The 13,194-nt window shown below is 39.9% G+C and overlaps 3 protein-coding genes across 3 annotated transcripts in view; 2 read left to right on the forward strand and 1 right to left on the reverse strand.

Moving 5' to 3' along the window:
- Positions 1-13,194, forward strand: part of LOC310876643 (AN1-type zinc finger protein 3 homolog) — a 51,754-nt gene that overhangs the window by 23,602 nt on the left and 14,958 nt on the right. The gene's annotated exons all lie outside the window — the stretch shown is intronic.
- Positions 3,031-6,118, forward strand: LOC310876653 (P2X purinoceptor 7-like; the record flags this gene model as incomplete). The annotated part of the gene is made up of 4 exons (XM_083790242.1): positions 3,031-3,131; positions 3,770-3,839; positions 3,922-4,076; positions 5,959-6,118. The coding sequence occupies exons 1-4, from the start codon at positions 3,061-3,063 to the stop codon at positions 6,116-6,118; spliced, it is 456 nt and encodes a 151-aa protein (XP_083646368.1). The 5' UTR covers positions 3,031-3,060.
- LOC310877071 (uncharacterized protein) lies at positions 6,310-11,508 on the reverse strand (the record flags this gene model as incomplete). The annotated part of the gene is made up of 10 exons (XM_083790752.1): positions 6,310-6,501; positions 6,627-6,775; positions 7,001-7,172; positions 7,718-7,960; positions 8,049-8,235; positions 8,338-8,592; positions 8,720-8,996; positions 9,428-9,659; positions 10,433-10,580; positions 11,236-11,508. 10 exons carry the CDS (start codon positions 11,506-11,508, stop codon positions 6,320-6,322), a joined length of 2,118 nt encoding a protein of 705 aa, XP_083646878.1. The 3' UTR covers positions 6,310-6,319.

Genomic DNA, 13,194 nt, shown 5'->3' on the forward strand with positions numbered 1-13,194 from the left:
ATTATAAAAAAAAGAGTATATAAAAACAATTATTTCCAATCCAGACTATTGACTTATATAACACGCATCCCCCACCAAAGTAATTTAAAGAATGCGGGCAATATCTCTGTGCATACTGTATAGCATCACAAATAACATTGTGACAAATGCTTGTCTGAAGAACATTTATTATTTACGCAGTAGTTATTAGAAAATGTTTTATTCATAAGGACGCATAAATGTCAGCCTTCTGATTGGTCCCTGACTGACTGACTAACCAGCAGGCTATTTCTGCCTCGTTCTGCCCTTCTTCCTCCCTGGTTTACGCCTTATGGTTCTTTATGTTGAATTTGCTAAAACATCATTTTTTTTTGGAGAGACAGACGGAGAGAAAAAAACTAATAAACAATATGCCCAGAATGAATACACAGAATATCAACACAAAGCAACTGAAAAACTCGCTTTTTCAATGGTAGTTTATGGAGAAAAAAGATTTTTGTCCAACCAAGAAGAAGTAGCAACCAATGGGTGTTAAGAGGGGCACAACCACGGATGGGACTTGACAAAGGGTCAATTGTATGCCTGCATTGAGTGCATTCATGTTTTCTTCATAAGGAAACCAACATTGTATGCCTACATCATGTCCATATGTATACTGTCTATGTATGCAGGCATTTGACCATTTTTGAGATACAACAAGGCCAGGCAATGGTATCTTTTATGAGGAGATAAATGAAATGAAATAAATGCATGTCTTTGCCTGTTTTTAACTTGGCCTACATGTTGCGTTCCTCGGCCGACAACATTACATTCACAGTACACATTACATTCACACGGTGGAACCGCAGAATTTAATTAACTGTTAATTGTTAACTGTTAAAGGGTAAGACCACTTTTTTGAGGTTTGGGTTGTGTAGTTACTTTGCCATGATGCAACTCCAAATGTGGACAAGAAATAAAACATAACTGCTCCAGTGATTAGAAATTGATAATTCAAAATATGCTCCTCATTGACTTACATTGTAGCTAAAACAGCTCTCAAAGTCACTCTTTTAGTATGTAAACAAACACAAACAATGTTGATTCAGACAATATAGAGCATCACCAAAACTCATGTGGTTTTATTTTTTCATAAAAATGTTATCTTCCTGTTGATTTGTCCATTTCATTGGGAAGAAAACCCGGACTGGATCCGTGGATCCGGATCCAGATCTTCAAATAGTAAAATCAACAGGAATCTAACATTTTTATGAAAAAATAAAACCACATGAGTTTTGGTGATGCTCTATATTGTCTGAATCAACTTTGTTTGTGTTTGTTTACGTACCAAAAGAGTGACTTTGAGAGCTGTTTTAGCTACAATGTAAGTCAATGAGGAGCATATTTTGAATTATCAATTTCTAATCACTGGAGCAGTATTTTATTTCTTGTCCACATTTGGAGTAAGTAACTACACAACCCAAACCTCAAAAAAAGTGGTCTTACCCTTTAAGTTTAAAGGACAACTTTAGTTTTTTTTCAACCAAGGTTCATGTTTTAGGTTGTTATTAGAGAAAGTAAAAGATGAGTGTTATTTTTTTTTTCATTTGCTGCTTTCTTTCGTTTTAGGGATTTTATAGCTGTATTTGACAGGGGGGCGGGGGCATTCGAGCATGGGGCTAAATATGTATTTTATTACAACATTTTATAGCGATTTATTTTTTAATTATTTACTATAGTCTTAATAAACCCCAGGAAATTTAATCTGGCCACAAAAGATCACGAGTTCTACTGAATGTGTCAAACTGACATATTGAGCCTATGACACACATGGCTTCCCCCCAGTAGGCTACCTTCACATTCTGTAGATGCTGTGATTTTTTTTTTGTGCCCAGATGTAATTTCCTGGGGTTTATTAGGACTATAGTAAATAATAAAAAAATAAATCGCCATAATATTTTGTAAAAGAATACATATTAGCCCCATGCTCGAATGCCCCCGCCCCCCTATCAAAAACAGCTAAAATCCCTAAAATGAAAGAAAGCAGCAAATGAAAAAAAAAAGAACACTCATCTTTTAGTTTCTCTAATAACAACCTAAAACATGAACCTTGGTTGAAAAAAACTAAAGTTGTCCTTTAAGGAGCTGGAGTGGAGGAACTGTCAGGATCTGAGCTGCAGTGGGTTCATCGATACACGATAAACTGTTAACACCTTTAGTCGCTTCTCTGCCGCCATAGTGCTTTTGAGGGCCATAAGCCCTCATTTTTTAAGAGCCACCAGCTGATTTGGTGAACTGGAAGTAACAATCATTTCCGGGGCAGCCGCTAGAATACTTTTGCTTTCATCAGATACAGTATGTACAAGTAAGACGCGCAAACGCGGGAAGCGAACGCAGCTCGTAAATGGCAATAACGACAATTATAATAAATTACATACTTTTTTTAAGGTTTTCTTTTTAAAGTTCTCTTTTTTGTGTTTTTTTAAGATTTTAGTTTTTTTTAAGTTAAGTGTTTTTAACACTTAAGTTTTTTTGTTTTTTTAAGTTTAAGATTTTATTTTGAAGTTAAGTATTTTGAAGTTAAAGTGGCTGTAAAGCAAAATAAAAAGATGATACAATTTGTATTCCCAGTTTGTCACGCCACAGAGTAATGTGTTATTAACCAACAGACCAAAGTTGAATGATGAAAAAAATCGCTTCGTTTCAGGAATGATGTTTAAAAATGGATGAAATACAATGCAATATTTTCTGGCCTCTCTGGCAAGGACTGTAGGGGCGTGTCCATTGTACAGTTCGCGGGAAATATCTCTCCCCGTTTCGTCCAAACGCTATGTCGACAAGCTTTCCTCACGGACTGTACTGTTTCAATGAAGTTGCTCGCTGGTCGCTAGTGTGCCACGTGTGTGTGTTGACAGTGTGTGTGTGTGTGTGTGTGTGTGTGTGTGTGTGTGTGTGTGCGTGCGCGTGTCTAAGCCACGCCCATTCGCGGAAGACAACAAGCTTTTAGTATTCTCGTGTCGTATTCTCGTGTCGCCCGGTCTTTTGAACAAGATAAACATGTATGCAGCACCAAATAGTTCCATCGGCAATGTACAGCCATACATGTTTGAGCCACCAGAACCAGAGGAACCAGATGAAGAGGAACCAGCTCAAACTCAACCTCAAGGAGAATGGTGGGTTATTTATTTCCCCCATACTCCAGTCTACTCTATTATTCTACCACTGTCTGAACAACGAATTGAACAACAAACACTGGTCCGGAGTGCATACCATTAGCATACCCCATGCTATTTATAAGTAGCATAGAACAAAAAACATTGTCATTTTACCAGTTCATTCTTTTTGTATAAATCAAACTGGCAACCAGCCATCATGTTTTTAGTTCTGTTGCCTAGCCTAGCAGAAAATATTGCTACAAAATATTATGCTCTGAACTGTAACTTTATTGTAAACTGTATGACTCAATTTAGTTCAATGGTTGACAAAATATATAATCCAACTGAAGGGTAATCCACTGTCCACACCAATGCAACTGCCATTTGGAGATAATGGTAGCAAGTAGTTGCATCATGGAGTTGCATCGGAGTGGACTGGCCTTTGGGTAGCATGATGACAGCTAGATTTCATTTCATTTTTTTCATTGTTTGTAATAGTATACCGACATGATGCTAGGTTATTGATTTACCTGGGATAGTAGGTTATTGAGGCACTAGTGTCTCTCTGCTGTCTATGTACGGTATAGTGGAGATGAGGGTCTGCTAAATGCATACATTGTAAATTGTACACATCACTGTGAATTGTAATCGTACAGGTGCATCTGTGGGAAATGCAGACCAATGACCGATGTGAATCACAATATCTGCTGCAAGAGCATTAATGTGGTATGTAAAGAAACATCTTCAACAATGCAACAATGATCACCACAGAACCAGTAAAGTACTAAAATATCTCATACTCCAACAGCTTCAGAATATGTTTAGCGAGCTTCCAGAGGACCTGGAGTGCATGACTCTCCATCCAGGACTAGAACCTGTCTGCCTGAACCCCTGGTCCCTGCAGAATGCCCTCAGACAATATGAGGCAGAGCATGGAAGACTGAGGACGAAGAAGAGAGCTGAGTATGTTAGACCATCAAATATTTATTTTGAATGTATATGGATTACTTTTATCAAATGGCACACATGCCATTCAAAAACTGGTAAGATGTAGGACAAGATAAATGTTATATAATCATTATACAAAACAAACTATGGTCACTATGGCTGTATGAAAGGTAGGTGGCTAGCACACATCCAGTTCCTGTCTGGTGCTGGACTAAGTTAGTACAGTGAAGAGAGGAGAGTCCGCACACAGGTTTGCTCCAAGGTGTTTGCTTTTTATTCAATACACCATAAATAAGACACAACGTTTCGGCCGTGAACGGCCTTCATCAGGTGATGAAGGCCGTTCACTTAGCTGTATGGTCATAGGCATTCAATGTTATTGAAATGTTATTTCAAGAACCTCCATTTGTATATGCATTAGGCCACAGACCCATTTGATTCAATATGTATCTCTGGGACACCGATCAAGATGACAATTGTCACGTGTTTTGTCCACAAATGTGCACAGTACTTGTCTGACCAGTAGGTTCAAGGTTATACTGTGTTACATCTTGTGTACCAGGTACATAAGAGTAAAATTTATTTGTTTGGCTTCCTTACAGACTGCAGCAGCATATAGATAGCATAACATTCAAACAACAAAACACAGCAAACAAAGGGATAGAATATTGAGTGCAAGAGCATTCAAAGAGTACAAATAAAATAAGTACATGTTTTCCCTGTAGTAGCAAAAGTTAGGTAAACTTTATGAACAGCTTCACAGTAGGTTATGTATGTTCCAGTATATACTGTATGCAATTCAAAGACATTGCAGTATTTTCTTCCAAACCAATTTGGTGTTATTATAAGGCACTTTGGGGTGATCCGTTTAGCAGGCTGACTACACTGACTAAACTGATCAACGCAATCATTGAAGCAGATTGTGATCCTGCAACCTATATAGTATATACAGTAGATGACAAGACTCATACTCATGACAGAGACCAGTAAATGAAGACTAAGGTTGGTGATCAAATGGCAGCACAGCAGTGTGCTTGACAACCAAGGAAGCTTTGAGAAGGAAGCGAAGTGGTTACGTGACTGGGCTGCGCCATGACACTTTCATGGACGCTTTCATGGACGCTTTCATGGGAGCCAAACTACCCGGAGGTTTGGCAGAATGCACTGGAGTCAATGAGAGCTCAGTGACCAGCTCATGAACAAACATTATTTATGAATGACTGAGACCTGTTGTAAAGTAATCACTTCTGGAAAATAAGACATGTAACACATTATTGTCTGCTGTGTTGCTTTTTGATGTGTACACTGTATCTTTTATAGAGGTATGGTATCTAAAGAGCACAAATTACCTTTCTGAACGTACCAAGTATCGCAAGACTTCCCACCGTTTCCTGTCTGTCAGCCAAATCTTGTGATACTTCGGAGCCAGAAACGATATCTGCTGCTGTTTAGATTCTCAGATAAAATTATATACTATGCACATCGAAAACAACCTGTGATATGTCTTGTTTTATATCCCTGAACCGATTATATGACAAAGGTCTCAATCGTTCATAAATAATGTTTGTTATGAGCTGGTCCAGCCGGCTCCATTCACTGCCATGTATTCATTGCACTGCTGGTGTGAGTTAGGCTCCCATGAAAGTAACATGGCGCAGCCCAGTCACGTGACCACTTCTCTTCCTTCTCAAAGCTTCCTTGTTGACAACCCGGAAGAAGAGAAATGGAACTGGCATTAGCAGGTGTCATTTTGAAGTTGGCGCCATGCAGTTAGTCTCCAGTGCATTCACCACCTGGCTGTAACTCAACTGAGAAACACAAAACAGAGCTAACAGCACCACCCTCAGGCAGGGAAAGAAACAGCACACAAGTCATTTTATTAATTCTCTCATTACAGGCGTGCTCGCTACCTGGCCTACAGGTCTTTCGTGTCATGGTGCTGGGGCTGCCTGGGTGCAGGGAACCGGAGAATTTTGCCATCCTGTATTGTGCACCGGATACACGACGAATACCCAGATGAGGATGGCGAATACACTGGATTTAGGCCTTCCATTTAATTTGCCTGAATACAAGACATTTTTTTCCAATGGAAATATCCTAAAACTATATTTTTGAGAACCACTGTTCTAAATCCTAAGAGGTTTTTGTTTTAAAAAAAGTATGTTGCTGTGTGTGTATATATATATATATAGCTAAAATATAAAATTACAGATTGTTGGAGCCAAAATGCTTTGTTTATTTTGTATTTATTTGACGTCTTAATTTGGCTCTGGGTGGATGAAGCGGGACACATGTGCAGCAACTGCAGCAGTCTTCTCTGGATGCTCGTACTGTGAGCACAGGAATCCAGGGACAGGCACCTCTTCCAGCTCAGCCACAAAATGTGCAGGGTTAGGGAACACCTCGTCAAAGAGGAGGTCTGTAAGCTCTGTCACATATTCTAAAATACACAAGAGCACATAACAGCATGTACAGTAGTTTGAGTAATTCATATGGTCTCAATTGCAACTAGAGTATTTATAATGCAAAGTTTCACTTATGACCATGGTATTGCATGTAACTGACCTGTAGTATAGTTGGTCTTAACCCTGTTGACAACGTGGTCCCCTTTCTTGGCCTTGGGAAACGTTATTTTGTGCTGCGGAACTCCTGACGCAGTTACCGCTTGGAGACGTCCAGCATTTTCGTTGAAATGCAATGCAGCGAGGTAAAGCCTGAAATGAGAAGAATGGGATGATATCATGAACCCAAGATAGTTTTTAGATGGCTAGAAGATCACATTTTACATTGTTCAAGTGGCTGGCTTTCCCCCCCCTTTTTTAAACACTGGCAACCAGCACATAGGCAGCAGATGCACAATATTTCCAAATTAAATGGCACTATAATAATAAATAATAATACATAACACTTGATTACAACATGATTACTATATAATTTACCTGCAAAGCATTCCCAAGTACGAAAAGGCGACATTTTTCGGAGCAAATCTCAAAATGACGCTATGGTAGCTCTCCAAGGCAGATGTCTGGTAGAGAGGGCTCAGCTTCTTCACGTCTCCCAGAATGCGCTTATTAGTCAATGCCGTCTCCAGCTTGCGGATGGCCGTTGATCCTAAAGGGGGAAAGAGTATACTATTATAAAATACATTCAGTCAGTGGATTACATCTTGAGCAGTGTTGATTTCGTCGACTAAAGCTATGACAAAAAATGTTTGTCGACAACCTATTTTCAATGATGAAAACTAAGCTATGATGACTAAAACGAAGATTAAATGTATTAATGTACAATTTTGTCGACAAAAACTAGACTAAAGGTATCCAGTATACATAAATGACTTCATTTTACACTTGGTTGCATGCTGATAATAGCAGCTCTACAAGCTCATGTGTTGCGCTGCATTGTGACTTTGTGAGCTTGTAGATCGGCTATTTTCAGCAAGTGAAAAATGAGGAGACTGCCAAAATACATTTTAGTCAACCAAATCAACTGTAGATTTTGTCGATTAAAATCTTATATTTAGTTGACTAAAGCTAAATGGAATTTTATTCGAAAGACTGACAAAAAAAAAAAAAATCTGCCAAAATCAACACTGATCTTGAGAGTTTTGTTACAACAGCATTCTAATGACAAAAGGTTACTATTGAATAGTGGCATACCAGGCTTCAGCCACTTGTTCTTGTCAGTGGAGGGGGGGTGGAGGCACTTGGGGAAGTGTGGATTGTCATGGACATGAACATTGGTGATGTGGTTGATCACAGATGTCCACTTTGCCACCGTTTCCTCTCCACTGGAAGAACCAGATGCTGACCAGTAGAGATGATTTTTGACGCTGTTCTTCCACAGCTTGACCTTAGCGCATTCTTTCAACTTTGCCATGGCAACCAGCTTCTTGGTGAAAGCTGTTTAAAAACATATAAAATATATTTTATTGGATGGTGTAGCGGTGCTACAAATGATCAATAAACACTATTTTCCATAATATCCTACCTTTGCATAAATGCCACACATCGTAATAGTGGGTAATAGTGGGTTTTTCCTCCCTCATATATTTTTGGACCTGGTTGTGTCGGTCTGTCACCAGGTAATCCACCTTCACGCCAGCTTTGGAAAGGTACTTTAGACTCCTGATCAGCCCTTCTTTCTCCATATGGACACTGCTCTTGACTTCATTGCTCTGTGTATCATAAACACACACATGAATACCAGATCTGCCTCATTGGTGAAGTTCTGCGCTATTGCTATACTGAGCACATTTTCTAATTTTACAAAAATGTACCTGTACCAGCTGGATATCAACTATCTTGTTGGTGTCGAGGTCCATCATGGAGTAAGAGCCGTACTTTGCACAGTGGCCTGGGCTGTCCGCTCGCATGTCTCCACCAAGAGATACTTTTTGGTTCCGTTTAAGACCCTCCAGCAAGCCCGCCTGGTGTAGCCGCCATTTATGCAGCACAGAAGCCTGGATGTACTGGTGAACGTGATTGCGGTGCGACATCCTGCTGAACGTTCTGACGTTCATTGCATTGAGCACCTGCAATGAAAAATATGAAAGCTCCTCTGTAACAGTGTTCATACCACATCCCTCTGTAGCAGAGTGGGATGCACTGAAAAATGAAAACACAAAGCTGTGGGAGAAGACTCCATTATTTCTTACCAACCTTGTTAGTCTGGATGAAAGAAGAGCCCGTGAAGTACACAGCAGCCGATAGCTGCAGATTCCCTGCTGGTGTGCTGCGCAACAGTGGCTGACTGTTCCACTTCCGGCTGAATTCACAAAACTCATGGCTGCAGGTCTGCGTCACACTAAGGAAAGTTCCTTTTACAAATGTGCGCACCTTGCAGACACTAGAGCATGTGGGGCAAATACGGAAAAGGTCCAGCAGGCAATCCTCATACACCAAGTACTTCACTGTGTGCTGTGGCTGTGTTGGCTCTCTGTTGACAAATACAAATACTTATTACAAAGTGTATACTTTTCTAGAATAAGGAAGGCACTGGAGCAATAAAGGCTTTAATATTTACAATGTAAAGGTAAATAACATTACAACTTTTCTATGTCAATACATCTTCATCAGGTCAGGATGTATTGACATCGAAGTGTCGCAGAGTTTGTTCCAGTGCCTTCCTTCTACACATACCAGTCCCACTCCTGAGATGCACCGGACTAATGAAATCAAATAATGAGGAATATATATATATATATATATATATATATATATATATATATATATATATATATATACTATGTTGTACATCAGATAGAGAAAATAGAAGATCTACAGATCTTTTTCATTTTGGCTAAATGTTCAGCTATGGCATGACCAGAATATGGATGCTATGGATATAACAAGCAATTATTGTTTTACCGTTCATTGATGTCGTCGTCTAATTTAGACGTGGTGGGATGGTAGGTGGGGTCCTCTTCTGAACCGAGGGATGGGACCTCAGACTCCTGAGAAGACAGCAGCTCTAACAGAGGTTGCTTTGCTGCCGGGCTCTCAGCTGGCACTAAAGCTTTCCTCTTCAGAGATGTGCCTAGAGGCAACTGAAACAGAGTGCCCACACCAACAGTCTTTGTGGCCACCGTAGCTTGAGAACCTGGAACATATAAGAATAAGAGTGTTATATACAGTTTAGATGCCTCCAAATACACCCACCACAACAGTAGCGTCTCTCTGTACCAAGGAGGAGGGACTGTGATGGCTCGCAAAATGTACACAGAGCAATGAAGCAGTTAGCTCAGTTATTGCTGGACTGAGCTTTCTCAGTCACCTTCTGAGGAGGCGTCACATCGTCCAAAAAGAACATTGTGTAAACACCAGTGTTGTGTTTTAAACTGTGGGTCATACAGATTATGTTTGATAACTCCAACTTCACCCCCTCTCAGTCTCTCAAAAGATCAACAACCTCAACAGGGCAAAGTAACTCTGAAAAATTGCAAAGCCAATGTTTGTCAAGGAATGGAATAGTTAGATATATATATATTTATACACGTCATGGCATGCCATGTATAAATATACAATGAATAATTACTGTCTCTAAGCCAATAAGAAGTGGTAATCAACTGAGTCTGACATAATATTTAGTTTAGTGATTTTACCAAGCTTTACTGTGTCCAATGACCGAATAATAGATTATAGGATATTGTGACAGCAGTAATTAGATTAGATTACATTTATTGTCACTGCACATAGTATACAAATACTTTGACAATGAACATCAGTATGCAGCATAATGTACTGTCTGTGTCCAATGACTAATGAATAGGTTCTGTTATATTCTATTCAATAAGTGATTTTCCTTCAAAAATTATATTGTTCATCAATAGAATCTGTCAGACAATTACAAACTACCATAATAACTTGACCAACCTTCACTCTTGCTGCTAATGAGGGTTCTTCTGGCAAGTTGCGTTGCAACTGTTCTTCTCCCCACAGAGCGGTCAGTCTGAACCCCAATATCTCGGGTAGTGACTTTGTCACGCTGACTCTGTGTCTCTCTTGTGGATGGAAGGGCCTGCTTTGTGAACAGATAAGATAACAGTATAAATTACTTGTTCAGACATAGCCTACTTCTGCTCATGAAAACAATAGTGCAGGCTATGTCCTGATCAATAACACCCTCGTAAATCTGTATGTAGAAAATAAAATAATGTGAATGTCCACTTGTAATGGCCTATATAACTGTAGCATCAGTCTTGAGACCGCCCCTTATGCCCTTGTACACTTGGGGGGTAAACCCTTACCTACAATACATGAAATGCACATGGTGTTTTGTGACAGTCAGTGAAGATGCATTGCACATGTTCTATTGTGTTCTGTTTATCATCACCAGAAAAATGTTATTATTTCAGTGGACAACACAACACAGGCATAACTTTATCAAAGAGCAGAGCGCGATATTTCCTAATTACTCATATCCAGGAAACACACTGCAACCAGACTAGGCTACTACCATCACTTTCCGGTACAGTGCAATACTTTCTGTATTTGGTCGATGGTCAAATCATGGACTATGGTATATGCACTATGTTACAGTGGATGATACGATACACACTACAAACGCTACGTAACATTGACCATTTTGTCGTTTAGCAGAAAATAGAGCCCAGACTAGTAGCCTAGACATAAATAAAAAAGTATAATTATAATAACAAGTACTGCTGGAAACTTACATGGGAAGCAACAGGCATGTTGACGACCGTAGATAGCGATACAGGTGGGGGGAGAGGAGTTGGAGGGAGTCCGGCCCCAGCGGCGACATATATGGTCGGCTCGGCACCACTAACCAACATCAGTGGGTTGTCTGTAAAACCGAGCTGTCTCCGTTGCCAGTTTGAGAAACAATCGGCGGTGAAATGTTGGCTGCATAGATAGGCAGTGGAGGTGGTGAATTGCACATCTCTCCCGCCGTGGCGCATCACAAACTCCATCCACCTCTGTCTCATTTCCTCTTTTTTGGGGAACGCGAATAAACAAATGGAACCGCCTTGGCGAGCATGGCAGGCAGGTAAAACGCATTTTCGCCAAGGAGCCATGATAACGAGCAAAAAGGCTAAACCAACAAACTGTAAAAAGTACCGTCTACTAGCTGTAGGGATTCTGTAGTGGTGCTGTGGTGGTGGTAGAGGGAGCGACAACAACAACAAACAGCAGCACAGCAAGCTAAGCTAGTAGCTAGTAGTATAGGCTCTGGTAGTAGCTAGCTAGCCAGGTAGGGGGCGGAGCTTCGGCAGTGGGCTCATTACATATTTAAATATCACCGTGATACGTCACGCGGTGATATGATAATCTCGACCCCCCCGCAGATATGATCAAAAAACGCGAAATGGTCTTATTCCACAGTGCTGTAAAATAAAGTTCAATTTTTTTTTCCAGGGTTTCATAGATGACCGTGTTACATGTGTAATATGTCTATAAGAAAATAGCATAATTTGCTTTACAGCCACTTTAAGTGTTTTTAAAGTTTTTTTTTAAGTTAAGTTTTTTTGTTTTTTTAAGATTTTATTTTGAAGTTAAGTTTTTTGAAGTTAAGTGTTTTTAAAGTTTTTTAAGTTAAGTTTTTTCTTTTTCATTTTAAGTTAAGTTTTTTTTTAAGTGAAGTTTTTTTTAAGTTAAGTTGTGTGTGTGTGTGTGTGTGTGTGTGAGTGCGTGCGTGTGTGTGTTTTGTGTGATACAGCTGCGCCCTCTGGTGGCGGGCGGGTGGTGTAACAGCGGGACAGACAGACACACACACACACAAACAGACATGATCTGCAGGGTCTCATAGTTAGTGCTCATTGCATTCGCAATCACTGCGTTCGCAATGATCACCTCAATCTGAGCTTCAATTCTGAGAAAAAACGCTGCTAGAGATGGTGTGGACGGAGGGAAAATATTTAATGACGTTACAACGTGGAGGCAAAACGTTGCCAGGCGACGGAGACGCCAAGAACCATAAAAGTAATACTAGCGATGCTGGATGCATTATAAACTAATAACTCATCCAATGTCGTTCTAGGCGATCTGACTTTTAATAAAAACTCGTCCAATGTCCTCTTTAGCCCGAAAATGAGGTATCCCTAAAGATTAATGACATCATAAAAGACGTAATAGCCGATCTACAAGCTTGAGATGTGTCGCATTGTGACATTGTTGTGAGCTTGAAGATTGGCTATATTCGCCACTTGACACCATCGCACAGCTAAAGGCGGTGGTTAATCTTGAAATTATTTGACAAATCCTATATAATATATATATACCGGTAGACAGAATGAAAGATACATTAACGGTTCGATTTTAAAAGCATTTAGTAACAAAGAACTAGCTATTTGTGCTATTTGGATGTCAAATATGGTGTGACAAATCTACAGAGAATTCTGGAAAAGTATGGAATTTTGAAAAGCGGAGAATTGTGTATGTAGGAACCCTGGCGCCCCCTCTCTAAGACCAACTGCAGGCGTTGGCAGTGACGGGGACTGCACACACATGGAGGAAATCTAATTGCTTTAAATTGATAACATTTTAACCCATTCTGACCGGGCACCCATTTTGGTGTTGGCATCATGTTATGCTTTAGCTATTGAAAAATAGCAGATCTACAAGCTCATATCGCGCCACCGAGTGGTGCGATACGAGCTTGTAGGTCTGCTATT

This window comes from Protomyctophum parallelum (assembly GCF_964188405.1).
Source record: "Protomyctophum parallelum genome assembly, chromosome: 2".
Classification (NCBI taxonomy): Eukaryota; Metazoa; Chordata; class Actinopteri; order Myctophiformes; family Myctophidae; genus Protomyctophum; species Protomyctophum parallelum.